Source organism: Mustela lutreola, chromosome 2, assembly GCF_030435805.1.
Source record: "Mustela lutreola isolate mMusLut2 chromosome 2, mMusLut2.pri, whole genome shotgun sequence".
Taxonomy (NCBI): domain Eukaryota; kingdom Metazoa; phylum Chordata; class Mammalia; order Carnivora; family Mustelidae; genus Mustela; species Mustela lutreola.
Genome location: NC_081291.1, coordinates 112,789,393 through 112,809,376, shown reverse-complemented (window position 1 = coordinate 112,809,376; position 19,984 = coordinate 112,789,393). Strand labels below are relative to the sequence as shown.

Below are 19,984 nucleotides of genomic sequence, written 5' to 3'. Positions count from 1 at the left end.
CTTGTTTGTAAAGTCATTGGTTAAAAACACAGCCCAAAAGTACTGTTCTAGTTTTCATTCAGTATTTCCTGAGTAGAGTTTTATTTTTGTGGTCGATTTTTGGCATGCTCTCTGTTTCCTCAAGCGATATAAAACCCGTTTGTTGTGTCTAATCCTTGACCTGTGGGCATGGTTATGCAACACACTTCTTGCATTAGGAAAATTTTAACTGAAAATTTCATATACTAAAATGTTTGGGATGAAAGATTAAATATTTCAAAAGGAAGAAATAAAGCAATCGTTTTCAAATGCGCTTTTTAGTCAGACATTTGTCTTTAGTCAGAGTTGGGTTGAAACATATCATTAATAAATCTTTTTGCCCTTCTGGCTCCTGGTCCCCAGTGTCTTTCCCCTGGAGCACTGTGGCTGCCAATTTAGGGTTGCAGCCTGTGTGTGTATGCGTGTATGCGTGTGTGCGTGTGTGTGTCTGTGTGCACACACACATGTACCTTTGTCTGGGTAAGTGTTACTCGGGGCCCCACTCTTGGCTGGCAGTGCTGGTGTCTGGTGGTTTCACTGCAGCAACACAATGAGGAATGCAGGGATTGGGTATTGGCTTAAGGGAACAGGGATGCTAAGGTTTAATAGAATGTAAGGATTAGAATGGAGACTTTCTACATTGGTTCAGAGATGGGGAGGGGAAGAAACACAGGAAAGGAATTTTTTCTTCTATTTGGTTCTAGGTTGCATGCTTTCTTCCCCTATTTTGCTAGTTCTACAACCAACCAACCAACCAACCAACCAAAGAATCACTGAATTTCCTCTCCCTCAGAAGGAAGTGTGGGGAATAAAAGTTTCAGTCACTTATGAGTGAAGAGATCTATATCTTGATGGATTTTGCCATCATGATTTGGATCATTACAATAGGCTAGTCCTGTTCATGAGCATATAGGAGCAAATGGCCCCTTTCCGCTTTCTCCTTGTCTCAGGCTATGGCATGAGAATATAAGGGCAACAGTTTGGGAAAATTTTTGCTTTGCAGTTTTCTAGTTGGTTGCCCTTGGGTAAAATCTCTTTACTCTCTGCTAGATATTCCATCTTCATTTCCCCCCCCCCCCATATATCCTATTTTCTTTGAGTCTCTCTAAAGTATTATAAGGGCAGGGTAAATTATCATCTGTTTAATATTACTCAAAATATGAAAACATTGTGGGTTTTTTTTCTACTTAGTTTCTGGATTTCTGTAAAGCTGTTTGGGGTAGGAATTATTTAAACCCCTCCGAGGCTCAATTTCTTCATCCTAATGAGAAGATACCAGAAAATAATGACATAAATGTGTTTTGATAAATGTGAAGTCTTTTATCGACAGGATGTCATTTAAGGGGGGAAAAATGGCTAATTTGATTAGTGACTATTATTCCTTCTGGTAAGATTGCTAGCTGTCATCGTTGGCTATGTAGTAGCTGGTTGTAGACATGCATCTGTAGATAGTGGACCTAGTTTCCTTGTTCTGAGTTGGAAAGTAACAATATCTCCTGTCGGTTCTTTCCTCCCACCACCATCGGCCCTTCTCTAAGCAGTATTCCACTGAACTGAAGAAACTGTACTGCCAAATTGCAAAGACATGTCCCATCCAGATCAAGGTGATGACCCCACCTCCACAGGGCGCTGTCATCCGTGCCATGCCTGTCTACAAGAAAGCTGAGCATGTCACTGAGGTGGTGAAACGGTGCCCCAACCACGAGCTGAGCCGTGAATTCAATGAGGGTAAGAATTGGGATCTGGGGCTGCTTGGCTAAACTCCTAAAAGACAGAGATCCTGTGGAGATTTTACTTTGGGGGTCCATCTACCTGGTTCTAAACTCTGCAATCTGAGTTCTACCTCTTCATCTAACAGAGTGTCTGAGAATAATGATAACCACATTGATGGCTCCATAACAATTGGACTATTCATAATTTAATGTTGGTAATTACTAGGTGACCTGAACTTTCCTCTTCACTCCCTGCTGTTTCCTTCCTTTTTCTCTTTTCTTTTTTCAAATGAGAGGGTGGAGGAGGGACAACCTGACCTCTGACCCGTTCAGCCCAGATGAGGGTAACCTTCAACTTTAGTGCCTTTCCTAGAGTGGGTGTCTAGGCCATACCAGCCAAGAGCTGGGACGAGCATAAAAGGTGAGAAACACTAGAAAGCAGAAGAGGAGAGTGGGAAAAAAAAAAAAAAAAAAAAAAAGGTATGAAGATTATTAATGGGCAATGGGAGCAAAGAGAAGATATAGGACATAAGCTTGGATGGGGAACAGCAACATCATGGACTGGGAGTCAGGACGCAGGCATTTTGGGGGCCTCCTTTAAGCTCAGTGTCCCTGGATAAGTCACGCCCCATGTTCTGAGCCTCAGCTACAACAAGAGCTTTACAATAAGGTCACTATTTCCAAGGGTTCTCTTACATTGGACATTCTAAGTTTCTATGAAAGGAGGTTAAGTAAGGAGCAGTGGAAAGTAGAAATGAGGGACAAGAGAACACATAAGTATTCATCAAAAGAGGGATCTGGGTGCAGAAGGCTTGGAAGGTAGGATACTTTATATAGAAAATATATTTTAAAAAAGAAATGTTGGTAGTAGCTAGTGTGATGTAGGAATAAATGGTAGCGAATAATGGTAGAATAAAGGGAGTGGATAGAAATTTCAACAGAGAAAGTAAAAATCCTCCCACCATAACACAACTACTTTTTACACATTAATTTCTAGTCCTTGTCTACACAGCCTCATTTTCAATACTTTTCCATCTTGATTTTCACTTAACAGTATGTCTTAAAGATGATTCCTTATAGCTAGGCTCCATTTTAGGTTTCCACAACTGCCCTTGATCCATCAAGAGGATATAACTGTAGTTTGTTTTGTTTTGATTTTTCACTGTTTGACGTAGCACCTGTTTTTAGTTGTCGCCAAATAAATGATTCTGCAGAGAGCATTTTCATACTTAACTTTTGACTTTTGCAGAATAACAATTTTTATACAATGATAATATGTACCCAAAGATTAAGAACACCTTTATGGTTCCTACTTCCCAATTCTCAGATCAGCTTCTTTCTTTTGGAGCTCTGTCAAGTGTCCCAATTTTGTGCAATCTGGCCTATGCCCTTTCAAAAGCATGCTTCCGTTTTCTGATCCTTCAGCCTGGAGTTTTTTCAGCACCAGAAAACCAGTACGCTTCTCAGCTTTATAACCAAAGCAGGTGTAAAATCAAAGGTTACTGCCTGGCTCAGTCAGTTCAGCATGTGACTCTTGATGTCAGGGTCATGAGTTCGAGCAGGTGTAAATATGAAGACTTTATGGCAGAGAAAAGAACAGGCAATGATACATCTATTATCTCTTGTTAGTATTTTTGCTAGTCAGTTTTGGAAATCTATTCTCCAGCTGGGTTTTGGAGTTTTGGGGTTTTTTGTTTGTTTGTTTTTTGTTTTTGTTTTTTGTTTTTTATGAACTAGTTCCTTTTACTTCTCTTTCCCATGGGAGATAGCAGAATCCCTTCTATGGATCAGAGCAGAGACGTAATCATAGAATTCCTGGAAAGCTTGAATTTTTAACCTTCAGCACAGGAAACAAAGGGACTATTCCCTTAAGTATAGATGAGCATTCCAGGCCTTTCTGTTGTTACAGAGTCACACCTTCATTCATTTGATACCTGCAATGAGTTCTCTTCCTTTCTTCAAGGATGTATGTTTCCTCTATTGAATAAACCGTTTCTTCAGCCACCAATATTTTGCCCATGCAGCTTCATTTCCTTCTCTCTTTCCCTTTCTTTCTTTGAATGCAAAGAACTAACTATTTTGTCTTTCTTTGTTCTGCAGGACAGATTGCCCCTCCCAGTCATTTGATTCGAGTAGAAGGAAACAGCCATGCACAGTATGTAGAAGACCCCATCACAGGAAGACAGAGTGTGTTGGTACCTTACGAGCCACCGCAGGTAAAAAGACAAGGACTGGGCTGCCTTGGGAGAACATGTTTTGGTAATAAAAGGTGTTTTGAGGGTCTCTTTCTGCATCAGTGTTTGTCATGAAATACAATCCTTTTGGTATTTCTCCTCTCCCTCTTTACCACACTGCTTCTCTATCCCCTTCAGGACTCCTACATTTGTACTAGGTTAACTTGATGAAATTGCTGTGTACCCACATTCCCATCTTAAAAGCCTGTGATCATTGAACTTGCAATTGGGTAAATACCAGACCTTTTCTCATCTAGAGAATCTAACTGGCAATTGAACTGGTAGTAGATTTGGACTGGATGCCGATTTATTTCCAGTGGCCTACAAATGGGAGACTCTGAGGGGGGTCTCTTAGCTCAAGTTTGGACGAACAGGTGGCAGATTAGGAAAGCAGACTGGGTCTGTGTTAAGAACACTGGAGTGGTGAAACCAGTCTCATGGTTTGCCCATTTGCTGTATGGGCAGTTCCCTTGTGGCTCTGCCTCCCTAAACTTCAGTTGCCTTGCTCATAAATGATCACTTTGGAATAGCTGATTTAATCCAGAGGACATTTTAGCTCCAGAGTGGTATTTATGGAACTTTACATTTAAATCTGTGTTTTCCTATTTTATTCACATGGGGGAAATATCCTTGGATGTTGCTGCTATTTTAGATAATTCTTTCATTTCTCCCCCTCTTTGAATTAGGTGATAGGGATTAGCTTGCAAATGAATAAGATCAGTAGGATCAAAAAGTTCTACGATTTTGGGGCCCTTGTGTGGCTCAGTTGGTTAAGAGACCAACTCCTGATTTCTGCTCAGGTCATGATCTCATGGTCCTGAGATGGAGCCCTGTGTCAGGCTCTGCGTTGAGCCAGGACCCTGCTTCTCTCTCTCTGCCTCTTCCTGTGCCCCTCCCGCATTCTCTCTCTCTCTCTCTCTCTCTCTCTCTCTCTCCTTCTCTCTCTCTAAAATAAATCTATTTTTAAAAAAGTATTACGTTTTAAAGTCTTTTTCACCTAATTTAGTGTCCAGTGTTGCAAACATTAAGCTTCCCAAGAGACAAGTCAAAGAGAAATCTACAATGGGTTTTAGAGCTTGTCTTTCTAGAGGAAAGTGTGTCACCTCATTCGGAAGTGAATTAGTTAACTAGAGAGAAGTGAGAAGGAAGAACATCAGTTCAAACCATTGCTAACCCAGAGTCTTTTTCCTCCTGCGTTCAGGTTGGCACTGAATTCACGACAGTCCTATACAATTTCATGTGTAACAGCAGTTGTGTTGGAGGGATGAACCGCCGTCCAATTTTAATCATTGTTACTCTGGAAACCAGAGAGTAAGTGGCATAGGCAGAATTGTCATTCTGCAAAACACCGTGGGCAGAGGGCAACGTGAAATTGTGTTTGCTCTATCATTACCTTCCCATGCACAGCAAAGAGCTACCCTTGATTTGTTTCCTTTGTGCTTTAAATCCTGGCTGCAAACACCGACATAAAAGATCTAAGAAGGTGGAGACAGAACAGGGTGCATTAAGGTGGGGGGAAGAAAAGAACTGGGAAGGCATGCAAGTCACTTCATACCTGAATTCCTGACATTTGACTGCAATCGTTTCTGATTAGACAGTGTTTGTTTTCATGCGGCTCCCAAGGCAGTTAACAGTTTCCTTGAGTAAGTCTGGGCTGCCTCAGGGGGTTTTATCCAGAAACATCCACTGGCTTAACTCAACTTTCCTTCAAAATCTGTAGCTAAATACAGCTGTTCAGTTAATGGCTTGGAGGTTCTTTGCAGAACAAATGGAATGTTATTTACTAATATTGTTTGTGACATGTAAGCCCTTTTGTGTTCTGCCAAGTGCTTCTGGGTCCATCCTCAAAGCAGCCATGAGGGAGCCGGTGGTGATGGTGGGTGGGTGATGGCTGGCACTGCATATGGAAATGAGAGAACACCAGGGATTTTTACAGCTCTTTTCCAGGTCACCCTTTCTCTCCCTTCTCTCTGATTTGTAGTGGGCAAGTCCTGGGCCGACGCTGCTTTGAGGCCCGGATCTGTGCTTGCCCAGGGAGAGACCGGAAGGCGGATGAAGACAGCATCAGGAAGCAGCAGGTGTCGGACAGCGCAAAGAACGGTGACGGTACGAAGCGCCGTAAGTAGCTGTAGTAGCCAAACGGGGTAGGGCGAAATCGACTCCAGATGTGGGGGCCGGGAGCAGTAGTGGGAAGCTGCATAGGAAGACCTCAGGCTTCAGGGGCAAGAATGACTTGAGGTCCCGCAGCCAGTGCGAGCGGCTGTCCCGATAATGGAGGGACTCCCAGATGTGCCTGACAGCTTGGCATAAGCAAATCATCCAGGTGGGGATTTCTTCGTCCAGAGGTCCTCACACTGTGACTTCCAGACCAGTAGCATCAGCATCATCTTGCCACTGGGTAGAAATGCTAATTCTTAGTTCCCAGACCTGCTGAATCAAAAACTAAGCGTATGTGCCCCCGATACCAGTTTATCTTTCTGTAATTGCGCGGAAGGGCTGAAAATAGCATCTACCTTATGAATTCTTGGAAAAAAATGAGATTTACAAATATATTTCATGAAGCACCGTCTGGGGAATATGCATATCTGGGTTTCATGGAGTTTTGACACGTATCACCATCTTGGGGCCTCAGTTTCTTCATTAATAATGAGACTAATGATTTAGGGCTATTGTTTTCAAACTCACTTTGTTAGGCAGTGAGATTTTTTTTTTTTTAATATGAAATATTGCAAAGAAGATCCCTACGGTGCATATAGATTAAACTAGAATGGTGCTATTTGAAGGGGACAGGAGTCAGGGGTGGTCTGTGACTCCCAACTGTCTCTTGCCCATGAGGTACAGGGGTTTAGACCTCCAGGTAACAAAGTGTGAAAACCACTGATCCACATGTGCATCTAACTTGTGAGAAGAAGTGGATTCTAGAAGATACCTCGCATAAGCCTGTTATCATTACAAGTATTTTAAAGTATACCATGCTGTGACTTATTTCATGAAAACACGTTTTAATCTTACTATTGGTTAGTATCCAGAAGAAATAGAAATTGTATTGCATTTTACAGAACAACAGAATGTTATAGGAGCTACTCATCATCAACTTCTCACTGTTCCTTATGATTTCCATTCCTGTTAGACTCCTTTTCTCCCTGATTATTCCTCAAAAAAGTGTATATGTATGATTTATCGTACACATACACAAACATACAATACTTAACTATGTATATAAATTTATAGCCACCCTAATTTTCCTCTTGAGTCTGTCTAGTGGCATCATTTATATATGCTTCCCTAAGTACCTCAGTTACCTACAAATTAATAACTTTGAGTAAGAATAGATCATCCGAACTTTGGCAGAAGAATCCTCTCTATATCCTGGATCCTGGCTGTAGTACCTCCTGTTAGAAACCTAAAGGGTTTATGAGCTGCCTCCGCTCACTTTACCGGAGGGAAAACCAAGGGCCTGGAAGTGAAACGGGCTGTCTGAAGTTACGTGATGTATACATTGTCACAGGAGGGCTGAACCCACAAGCTGAACACATGGGCAAAACAGCTTCTACAACACCCCTTCCTTTACCTCCTTGGAAGATAAATGATCTGAAACATAAAAGACCAAACCCATTTATCTTCCTTCCTCAAACAGCTGTTCACAGTCACAGGCGCCTGAGACTCGAGGATCCCTGCAGCACCACATAGGCCAAAGACTCTCTTTCAGCTTCCCAGCATGTCCTTCTCCTGCTTACTTCTCCCCACCCCCACCCCCCACCTCATCATTGTTAGGCCTACACTCAATGTAAATGCAGTGCTTACCAAGGAAATGGAGGCGTAGGATGGGAAACTCTAATCTCACAGGTTTGCTGAGGCTACTGTTTGTGTAATAAATGTACTAGAGCTTCAGAAATGTTCCCAGGATGAAACTTGCATTTTCCCTCCACCAGCTTTTCGTCAGAACACACATGGCATCCAGATGACATCCATTAAGAAACGGAGGTCCCCAGATGATGAGCTGTTATATTTACCAGTGAGTCTCCCTTGAGTCTTCATGATTACTTTATTTTTACCTTCTCTGTGTTATCTGATGATCTGTGACAATGAGAAAGGGAAGATGGTGACTAGGGAGATAAGACAAGAAAAAAACATTGTTTGAGAAATCAGGAAATGATCCCTCCCCTATTTTGGAATCTGTCAGTAGTGCAGGCGCTCTACTTAAAACTTACCCAGTCAAAGCACCTCCTCTAATATATTTTTTTTCTTACCCAAATATTTATAGCTAAGTTGCCGTTCATTGTTTAAGAATGATAAAGTTACCCTAGACAGTGTGGCCATACCATCCCATGACCAAGATTGAGATTGTGTCAGAAGGAGCTCACAGATTCGAGAGTAAAACAATTATAGACTTGACTGCAATTTCTTTTAGAAAGTGCTCTACAGAAAGCCAAGCCAGACAGGATCCTCAGTTATATGTGAATGGCCAGAAGACTCAGCCCAGTTGTGGTATAAGAGCATTGTTCATTCCTACGAGGACAGGACGTAAGTCCTCTCCAAGTCACTAGGGGGTCCCTTTCTAGGCTATGGTTGTAGTCTGTGGGATGCACAGACTAATCCCACAGGTTTTGGCCATCCAGAGCAGTGGCAAAGTCTTGATAACCAGCATAACCCTAGACACCATCTTAGCGTACCTGAGACCCAAGCATGCAGGGCCAGGAGATTGACAGGGAGCTGCCTCCCCTGTATTGAAGCTAAACCAACTGGACAGGTTTGGGTGTGCCACACCTGCTCCCCTGCCTTCTCTGGGCCCTGACCTTCGGGGCAACAGACTGCTTGCTCGTAAAACAATGAGACAGTGAGTTGGCCAAGATTCTCAGTGTCTATTTTCTCAGGCTACATATGTAAATGGACTTGTGAACTTTAAGTTCAACATTATTCTTCTAGACCAAATATTCCAAAAGAACTAATGTGTTTTCAGCTGCTGAGATAGGAACCAAGTTGTACTAAGGAAGTCAGTCACATTTCATCTTTAGTGAAGATTTTGCCAAACTGGAATGTGTGAATTAGGGGAGGAGGGGACCTTTTAATTTAACATGCATTTAGTTGATATCTGTTGGATGTCAAATATGCCTGAGCATTTGGAGTAGAATAGAATTTTTACCTTCCAAGGATTTGCCTTCTAGCAAGGAGACAGAACATAATGAAAGAAATCCTTCTGCAGAGCTGGACTTGATGGCGTGGGAGCACATAGAAAGGACAGAACATTCACCCAGGTCAGGGAAAGCTTTGCAGAGGTGACCACAGAGCTGGGATAAGTAGGAGCTAACATGACATACGGTAGAGAAACCTTTCCATTTCTGAATTCTGACAATTCTTGCCTCTTAGGGAGGGGACTAGGAAAATGCCTAGGAAACGGAACTGAAATAGGCACCCACTCATGGGACCCCACAAGTGCTTACGTGCCCTGCTTGTCTCACTCCAGTCCTGGTCCTGCTCGTGCTTTGAAAAAATTTTAAGAGACTCTCTTAAATAGAGAAGTGTGTTTTGCCTCAGCTGAGAATGTCTGTCTTTCCAGAGATTGTCAATAACTGTTAATTCTCATTACTTTCAGTAGTTGTTTCTTGTAAAATCACTGCAGATGCTGTTCTAACAAATACTGAATCATGGGGAAGTTCAGAATTAAGTTCCTGTGAGTCTCAGATCACAATATTTCCTGTGACCAGTCAATACATACCCTTGTTTGATGTGTGTTTCTGTTTAAAGACACCTTATTTCACGTATACTATTGATTCATTTACACTGAACTCATGACCAACAGCACTACAATTCATGCCTAAATGAAGCTTATCAAACACGTTTTCTCCATAAGGCATGTTGTAGCTTTCTGGCACCTGGAATCCTAGACAGCACTTCAACATTAACCTTGGGGAGCAGTTTAAAGAGCAGGTTCACCAAAAAACAAACAAACAAACAAAACAAAACAAAACAAAAACAAAAAACCCCACAAAACCCAAAAAACAAAATAACAATAAAAACACACATACACAAATGTGGAAAATGTGGCGCTGAATAGACCATGGAAAGGACACTTGTTGTGACATGAAAGCTGGAACAAGACAGCATGCCCTTGTTCACCAGAGCTGGGCACGTGCCTGAGCAGCTGCGATGTGTCCCCCGTGTGAGTCGTGAAAGGCCACAGAGTGTCGTGAGTCTTGGTTTCTGTGTTATAAATGAATGTTAGCAAGCAGGTGAATTTGGCAATACTGAGTCCACAGATAAGGAGGACTGACAGTACTGCTGACTATTCTAGAGTTCTTCATCGTTCCTTTCTCTCTCCTTACGCTCTGCACGCAGGTGAGGGGCCGCGAGACCTATGAAATGCTGCTCAAGATCAAGGAGTCTCTGGAACTCATGCAGTATCTGCCTCAGCACACGATCGAGACCTACAGGCAGCAGCAGCAGCAGCAACACCAGCATCTACTTCAGAAACAGTGAGTGTGTCGATGTGTCCTTTCAGGAGGCGTGAGTAAGAGTGACTGTTCGTTCCGGTCAGAAATGGGGTGATGGGTGGGTGATGTAGAAGACGAGTAGTGAGACAGTAGAACACCACAGGTGACTCCTTTGGAGTTTCAACAACCTTCTGGGTTTTTTTGCATAGCTTGGAGAAGGTTCCACCTAGCTTCTGAAATTGAAGCTAAAACGTTTCAGGTGAATTACAAAGAGACTAACGCTAACACAGTTTGTTCCCTCTACCCCGCATCCATACACATCTATCCATAGGAGAATTTTGAGCATATGCTCTCCTCTAGTTGTGACGTGTATATTTAACAACATGTGTATTTAACAACATATAACCTTCCCTCATCCCAGTGGATTGTCCTGTACCTTGCCTGGGAGGCACACAATCCACTTTTGGGAAAACCATTGTAGACTGGGGATAGCACACAGGTTTAATTGGAAGTGACTCCTTGGAGTTCTCCATTGAGGGTTCTGAGACCTAGTGCATTCTCATGGGGAGACTGTCTGGATGCCAAATGGCAAAGTAGCATCTTCTTGTTCCATGCTGTCTTCCAGCAATATGTTTTTACATAAATTGGGCCAGATTTTGCAACCATATTATCTCTGTGCAATGTATATGTTATATGTTTATATGTTAATTTTTACCTCGACTCTTAGATCTTTGATGATATGAACTGTTTTATGATTAATCAGAACAGAATAGCTCTTATGGAAGAAAGGAAAGTTGTCAAATCAAGACTCTCTTGAGTCTTAACCCTTCTATGCTTAAGAATGATCATTTGTTGGCTTAAGGGTCTATACTGGAAATACTGGTGGAGTCTCTGTAGATAATGTAAAATGTATACATTTTGGGCCCATTTAAGTAATTTGGACATTCAACTCTACTCTTCAGACAAAAAGAAACGAAGCCAAAATCATCTTGCCTTTTACAGTAGAAATGTAAATGAACACTAAGTAATGGTTATTTTCTGATACGTTAATAGCTGCTATAGAGAGATAGCTATGCAAAGTACAAGAAAGAGGGCTCCTCATCCTCTTTTTAATCAGCATAAATGCAGCCGAGGAATTGGACTGCATCTGTGAAACTCTAGAGGCATCCCCTGAGCACCTGCCGGCCCTAGGGTACTGGGTAGGCAGCTGAGGGGTAGAAAAGAAGTTTGCTCTCCCTTAAAGGACTTCAGGCTCATTGAGCATTTAAGACCTCATTTGCCTGGAAGGGATCTCACCATTTACTTTGAGCATGAAAGTTTTGCAAATCATAATTATAAGGTTTTACAGTAAGGTTGAGTGGGAAGTTTAATCAGAAGGTTTCTTGGGGACACAAAGTATTCCAAAGGAGAATGAGAACGCGGGGTTGCAGACAGAATTCCCAATGCAAATCCTATATATTCTTTAGGATATCAGAAGGAAATATATGCTAATATATTCAAGTGTAAAACTTATTTAGTTCTTTGTAAAGTCTTGCAGCAGGGATCAAAGAAACAGACCAGTAATATCATTTACAGACCAAGAGAGGCTAAGTGCCTCTCTCTTAAGAGGGAAATATGCATGTGATGGTATTAAGAAACACTCCCCAAATGCCTCTAGTTCACTCTGGAAATGTCTGGCTCAGCCACAATGACCTCAGAAGGATTACATAGCCACATATCATGCTGAACTAGTTACTCTGTGAAAGTCTTCCCTGTCTTTTTTCCAGCTAACAGGAGAAGTACTGTCAGACCAAATTGATACTTATTAAATGATGTGGCTTAGAAAATCTGACCATTTAGCACAGGGGTTGGCAAAATGTTTTTTCTGTGAAACACCAGTAGTAAACATCTTTGATTTTCGGGTCCATATGTTCTCTTGTAACTTGCTACCTAGTTCTGCCTCTTGGCACAAAAGCAACCACAGTGTGTAAATGAATGAGAGTGGCTGGTGCTTTTTATGGACACTGCAACTTTAATTCCATATCATTTTCGTATCATGAAAGAATTCTTCTTTTGAATTTTCACACTTTTAAAAACATCAATGCTGTTCTTAGCCTGTGGGCCAGGTTTAGCTCATTCACTGTAGTTTGCCAGTTTTTGTTCTAGGTAGATGGGTGGATTTTCCTTCACGGCCTCTGAAGGCTTTGATTTATTTTCAAAGATATATTTATTTTTTGGAAAGAGGAGAGGGAGGGGTAGAAGGAGGGGGAGGGAAACTGAATCAGACATAGGGCTTAATCTCAAGACCTTGAGATCCTGACTACCTCAACTGAAACCAAGAGTTAGGCACTTAACCGACTGTGTCATCCAGGCACCGCATGGCTTAGCTTTTTTTTTTTTTTTTTTTTTTTTTTAAATAGGAATATTTGGAAGCTAATACGTATATCCTAAAATAGAGAGGCATGGAGATGTTTTAGGAAAGCACACAGTGATTAATAAAATGGTATTTCTATATCTAACAAAACGACAGCCTTTAACAGAGATCTCTTTTTTCTGAGAAAGTTAGGCATGTCCATCCAGACACCAAGTATGGTTAAAGGTGAAATCGTATCATCACCTAAGACTGCTATGGTTGAGTTGATTCATGTAACAAATTTTTACTGGAGACCTGTTATGGGTGAATTCCTAACCAGACCACATTTTGAATCTTAAGAAAGCTCTGGAAATTCGTTCTGCTCTGTTTAAATTAATAGGACAATTTGAAACAATTCCTCTAGATCACACAATAAAATGAATGGTTTCATGTCATAGTTTTTGAGATTTTTAAGCAGGAAGACCCACTGTAGTCATCGGGGACGTGGGCAATTTGTGTTTGTTGACATGAGATACATAACCCTGTGTTCGCAGGGGATGAGTTATCCAGAGCTCAGTCTGAGTGGCTGACACTGCTCTGAAGGGCAATTATTTTGTATAGCAGTCTATTTCATCAAAGAAGAAAATGCATATTAAAATTGTTATTTTAAAAAGCCTGAGAGATATTAGAAACATATTGTCCCTTTTTTGCAAGTGTAGCTACAGATAAATAGTGAGGGAACAGAACTTCATGGGTCCCTGGAGTATCCATTTAAAAGCAACATTGCATGTTTTCAAGTTGTTACCTCCCAGTATACGAGAGCTAACTTCAGTGTGATGACTTGTGCATAGAAATGTGACAGACTGCAAAAGGAAATCTTTGCAAAATACAGACATTTGTTCTGATTTTGCCTTTGTTACATTTATACGGGACTCCAAAGATTGATAGATGTCTATATAAATTCTCCAGTTGCTATGTTCTTCCTGAGTTTTATTCTCCCTCCCCCCACTCTTATTTTCACGCAAATCTCGAAGAAAGAGCATGAATGACTAGACAAAGAAAAATGGAAATCTGATTCCCTGACAATCATTTGAAAATAATAAATCAGGTTGGAAAATGCCTATAATAGCCTGTGATTTCCTTTCCAAAAATATAGACCGATTTTATGCTGGTAAGGGATCAATTTTGTGTTTCTCTTTTTAGTAGCAGAAAAATTAGTGGGAAGGAAATATACAGTTTCTACTAAGCAGCAATAAAATATTTTCAGTTGAATTACTTCTTTTAGTTTCTCACTGTGTGTTTTCTCTCTGCTTGCTTTTCATTTATGCATCATTTTCCTTTTTCAAAAATCCCTTCAGTTACCTTCATGATCATAGGCTTTATGGCGGTTAAATTTTACACTGAATTCTATGAATCAAATTGTTCCAGATATGACTAGGCTTTATACCATTCACAAAGAAATTTGATTTTAGTTGATTTGCTCACATGGGAATAAACATCTGAAGTTATGTTTATGGAAGCCAGAATCTAATGGGAGACAAACTGGATCCATTCGTGACACTAGACTGCTTACCTTCACTCTTTCAAGGGAAAGTAACTCTTAAGACAGCTTTGGAGAAGCTGCTTGAGACCTTTAGAATGATCTTTCGATGTGTGCACTTTGGACCAGTAGTATTGCTTTTTCATTTTTTCCGATAGTTTATCCTCCTCCTTGGCTTCCACTCTGATCTTAGGCCAACATCATTTTGTGAAAATTCTACTTAGCCGAACTCTTGTTTTCCCCTGGAAAATTATTTTTTAGTTTCTACCGATGGATTTATTTTAATCATAATACAAATATGTGACATCCCGAGGAGCGCTTAGGGTTTCATTCTCCTTGAGATATCTTGATGATTATAGATAATCAGTAATGGAGGTCAGAGAGGGAGCGTAGTGGGATCTTCAAGGTCGTAGTTTTAATCTCATACCACAGCTGGGGAAGCTGAGGCCCAGTGAACTACACCTTTGATTTCATGGCCAGTTTATAATAACACGAAGATGAGAATCAGATTTAGAAGCTCTTTGCAATGTTTCCTCAACTTCATTAGTTAAGAAAGTTATAACAATAACACTAAAGCAAGCGTCTTTGCCCACTTTTAGGTCTCTGCATCACTTGGCATTTATCCTTGTGGTTTCAATATGAAGTTTTACCTCTTTAAGCTCATTTGGCTATAACTTTCTTCAAGAATATTGATAATTTTTCCTCAGCTTGCACATCTGCGGGGGAAGCAAGCAGTATTTTCAGCATTATCAATGGAGGAAAGAGCAGAATACATACATCTCTACCTCATCGTTAGGTGTGGTTTAGATCGTATTTCTAGGTTTGATTTAGAAATCCTTCACACGTCCAGGGTATTTGTTTGAAATTGCCAGTTCCGTAGGTAAAAACAGGTGGATCTTGACAGTTTCACTTAGTTCAACCTTACAGGTCGAGGACCTGCACACTTTTTGCAGTTTACACAGTGCTACTTTCTGAATTTCACAGCTACGTTACAAAGTTGTCAGAGCAGAGATTTATTAGCTATGATTTAGTAATGAGGAAAAAAACTGAGAGTAATTAAATTCAGATAGATTAAGTCACTTTTCTAAGTTCTCACGTCTCCTTGCACCACTAATCTCAGTTCTAGGTCTCAAAGTTTGAACCCCTGTGGTCCATATACTCTTACCATAACAAGAACATGATTTCTGCATGTTGTCTCACTGAGCCCTTGCTCCAAGAGAAGCCCCAAAGTGTACTGTCCAAACAAGAAGTCAAAACTGTGGCTCTTTACCCAAGAATAGATTGCTTCCCTGCTAATTTATATGCTGGCACATTCTTCAAGATGATCTCAATTCTTGCTGGTGAGGTTGGTTTCCTGAATTCCAGCCCTAAGCAAGTAAAAACGGCTTTGTTGCTTTGCAAGGAGTAACCGAATGTGACTCCAAAGCCATCTGGGAAAGAATTCCCCAGCAGTTCACGGGGTTGCACAATCTTCAGCAAAATGAGAAGGTTTGTTCCTGGCATCCTTGTGGCATAATTGATTTCTTAATTATGTAAAAGTTGCTTTCATGAGTTTGATATGTGTGTTTGAAGGCCAAGTTTGTGACTGAAAGGATTAAGATATTTATCCATCTCAATCTGGGCACCTACAAAATGCTCATTAATAGTTCTTCACAAATGCATGACGATGCAGCCCCCAGACTGATAAGATCATATTTCTTCATGCTTCGTAGGTAGGCCAGACAGGAGCAATAATGAGCTATCATAATTGGGCCGATGACATTTTACCAAAGATTAAAATGAGTTCTTGTCTCTGCGTTCTCTTTTTTTTTAAATTTGTTCAGTCTGGTGTGCCAAGCGGTGTACTAAGCACCATGACGTACCCTGACACAGTAGTCCTCAAATGAATCACTTGTGGAACTTGTTAAAAATATGTATACCTGGGCCCCAACCTGGCCTTTGAGGAATCTGGAAACTTTTATTTTAATTTTTATTTTATTTTATTTTATTTTTAAGTTACACAGGTGATTCTGATAGTGCTGATTAAGTACCACGGCTTTCTCTCATTTCTGCCTAAAAATCTTGAGAAGTCCTCTCTGAGAAATTTTAGAAATTTCCTCTGATGAGGAAAGAGTAGAAATAGCTTCCCAGGCATTCTGTCCTGTCTCACTGTGATCATGAAGGTAGGAGGGTGTTTCTGTGTTCAGTTGATGTGAATTTATGAAGTCTGAAGCCTTCACCTCTTCTTTTTCTCTGGTTCCTCTCTGCAGTCTCCTTTCAGCCTGCTTCAGGAATGAGCTTGTGGAGCCCCGGAGAGAAACCCCGAAACAGTCTGACGTCTTCTTTAGACATTCCAGCCCTCCAAACCGATCAGTGTACCCATAGAGCCCCATATCTGTATTTGGAGCGTGTGTTTCTTGTGTTCCCGTGTACGTGTGTGCACGTGCATGCGTGGGTGTGCATGTGCGTGTGTGTTTGTGTGTGTCCAGCCCTTGTAAGCAGGACTTGAAGACACGTTGGCTCAGAGACCTAACTGCTCAAAGGCACATAGCCACTAGTAAGAAAATCTTCTGAAGGGACTCAAAACTTAAAGAAAGGATGTTTCCTGCAGATTCTGCATCTTTAGATCTAGCACTGGGCAGTCAGGAGCCCCCACGTTTGTCTGTGAGCTTTTGTGTTGTTCTTAGAAGGGAGGGGGATCAGATTGGAAAGAGGGGCATTAAGATGTGTATTGGAACCCTTTTCTGTTACCCTCTGTTGTGTTTTTGAAACTCTTAAAGAAACTTTTGAGCAGGTCTCAAACTTAAGATGTCTTTTTAAGAAAAGGAGAAAAAAGTTGTTCTTGTCTGTGCATAAGAAAATTGTAGGCGACTGAGAGCCTCAGTCAGGCCTTTTTAATGCTGGTCATGCAATAATATTGCAAATAATAACACACTAAGGTGTCAAGTGTACTGCTGGACAGAGAGGTTATAATTACTACAAGTAGCCAATGGGGGGTGTTCTTTTCTTCTTCTTGAGAATTTGCAGTATCAGTCTCCTCCCCTCATGTGTAGATAGAAAGTTCATAAACACTGTCAGATCCTACTAGAGTCACCTTGTTGGTATCTGATATGACAGTCCTCCTTGCTCACAGAAATCCTTGAGCCCCATATCCAAAGCGGTTGTCCTAGACCCCAAGGCAAACGAACTTAATTTTGTCATTTTAATAGGAGGGTAAAACCACTCCAGTAATATCGTTCTGGGCAGTTCTAGATCAAAATGGAGTTCAAAGTCTTCTCCACAAGATCTCTGACTAATTTGTTTATTGAAGCCCCTATCTCTCAGCCCCACCACAGAACTGGCCATATGGCTAGCTCTGTTTACACCCTTTTGTTCAGGACACTTAACGTTTTATTTAAGTGATGTCCACACAAACACATGTTCAAATCAACACTCCTGGTCTGAAACTTAAAAAGATAGAAAGGGTGGCTGACTTTCTTTTTATTTCTTACTTTTCTTATTTTCTCAAAGAGTTTTAAGAACCTATTTCTTTCCATTTTAAAAACGTATTTTAAAATGATGATATGAAGACTACAAATTTTACAAATCTTCCCCCACGTCTCCCCACACCAGATCACCAGCCCTTTATTCTGTGTTATCACAGCAATGATTTCTTGTTTTTGAGGCTGTTGCTTTATGGATGTGTGATTTTAATTTTCAATAAACTTTTGCATCTTGGTTCATCTTGCGGTTTTTCTTTTCTGTCTCTCTCTTTTTTTTTTTTTTTTTTAATTCCTTAAATAACGATACTTTCATTTACGTTTGTGAAGTACTATGTGGAAGTCTAAAGAACAAGAATACTGAACAGTCACACTGGTTCTGTCTCCATTTCTGTCAGTATTTGGTGTTTTTACTGTATTGAGATCATCAGTCCTAGAAATACATTTCAATGCCTACACCAACTTGAAATATATTTTGGCTCTGTGGGTGTTTCATTTCATCATAAGGAACCAGGCATATAGTATCATTTGCCTACTTCTCTGAATAAGATTCAAGCTACATCTTCAGTTGCTAAACTTAAATAAAACCCAAGTTTATTAAATAATTTGTCTTCTGTGACATAGGCCTTGGCAAATATTCATCCAGGAATATGTAATGGAAACTGCTGTCCAATTTTTTTAATTATACCAAGTTTCTATCTTTGAGTAATTGTTTTTAAAATCTTCAGAAACAATTGTTTCTGCATAAAAATAATGAATAGAATAGCTTGAAAAATGCTTAAGAAAAAAACATTTTTATGTTTGACATAAAAACATGTTAATGAAATCAGATGAGCTCATTACATTAGCAAGGTGTTTTCAATTAATCTACTAACTCACTAAATTATTTTTAGAAAGTTTTTTTTTTTAAAGATTTTATTTATTTATTTATTTGTCAGAGAGAGCACAAGCAGGCTTAGTGGCAGGCAGAGGCCAAGGGAGAAGCGGGCTCTCTGCTGAGCAAGGAGCCCAATGTGGGACTCAATCCCAGAATCCTTGGAAAGTGACCAGAGCCAAAGGCAGCGGCTTAACCAATTGAGCCTCCCAGGTGCCCCTAATCTAGTAACTTCCTAATACCCTTTTAAGGGGTTCACAAATCCCTGAAAGGGTTAATGACTATGCTTCATTTTTTGACATTTGCATTTCTTTCACAAGTTTTTTTTTTTTTAACCCCATCCTTATGTAAGTTTTTTTATGTGTTTAGAGTGACATATAAATTAATATCTTTAAAATAATGGAAAATATTCTGCAGTTACAGTTGTTTTGTTCTTAGAGGCAAGATTACCCAGCTAGAGAGTAAGGTTACAGGTAGGACAGTAGTGGGCAAACTTTCAAGGAGGAACACCTGCATTTCTGATGTTACATGGCTTCCCTCGTTTTGACCTTCTTCATATAGGGGGTATTTTGCTTTATCTGCAATATCTCTTTCCCCTTTCAGATTCTGCACTACAGAAACTGTTTGCTGAAATAGATTTACCCTGAGAGATCACCACATTCTACTAGAAAGTTACATTTTAACTAGCAATGAAAGATTTAAGACAAAAAAAGGAATCCTTTGATGAGATTGTAGGTATCACCAGCAAGATGGAGACGATGACTTTGAATTTATATCTTTTCAAGAATTTGGATTCTCTGCCACATAGTCACTAGGCTTGGAATCAAGAAAACTGTTTTTTAATCCTGGATAATTTAAAGGTCACTTACAGCTCTAAGATACTGAATTTTATTCACAGAAACCTGAGTCATTAAAGTTAAGAACTGGGACTTGACCTTTTTCAGGATTTCTCCTCAGAACTAGAAATAAATGAAATATGCACGTCTATAGCTCTGTTATGTTGGATTCCTAGAAAAATCTGGTACTCATCTAGAGAAAACTGCCTGAACTTACACCTGGTTGTTTTTCTGAGGATAGCTATGTTCTCACTTTTTTCAGTTTTGAGGCTGTGTGTTTGTGTATATGGCGGGGAGGGGGGGGAGATAAGAAACCCATAGTGTCACAGATCCTGTTATCCTTAAATATTTTCTCCTCTTCAGAGTCCCCAGTAATCTTTGGGATTGTCTATTCAAGGACTATTACATCATATGTGTAAAGGAAAAAAACAAAACAAAACAACAACAACCAAAAAACCCTTGTTCTTCAGGACCTTTAAATGGTCACAGTTTTATTCATCTTGCTCCCTTTTCCACTGTACATAGAGCTTATCAGAACGTTCTCTGTAT

At 40.4% G+C, this 19,984-nt stretch overlaps 1 protein-coding gene across 4 annotated transcripts in view; it reads left to right on the top strand.

Moving 5' to 3' along the window:
• TP63 (tumor protein p63) overlaps positions 1-19,984 on the top strand; it is a 223,561-nt gene that overhangs the window by 189,803 nt on the left and 13,774 nt on the right. For 2 of the 4 annotated variants that reach the window (XM_059163146.1, XM_059163148.1), the window contains 6 exons: positions 1,560-1,746; positions 3,831-3,946; positions 5,166-5,275; positions 5,946-6,082; positions 7,897-7,979; positions 10,301-10,437. In XM_059163146.1, coding sequence (XP_059019129.1) covers positions 1,560-1,746; positions 3,831-3,946; positions 5,166-5,275; positions 5,946-6,082; positions 7,897-7,979; positions 10,301-10,437 — 770 coding nt within the window. Of the gene's footprint in view, positions 1-1,559; positions 1,747-3,830; positions 3,947-5,165; positions 5,276-5,945; positions 6,083-7,896; positions 7,980-10,300; positions 10,438-16,516; positions 17,959-19,984 lie in introns of those variants that run through there. The other 2 variants (XM_059163150.1, XM_059163147.1) reach the window with 2 other exon arrangements.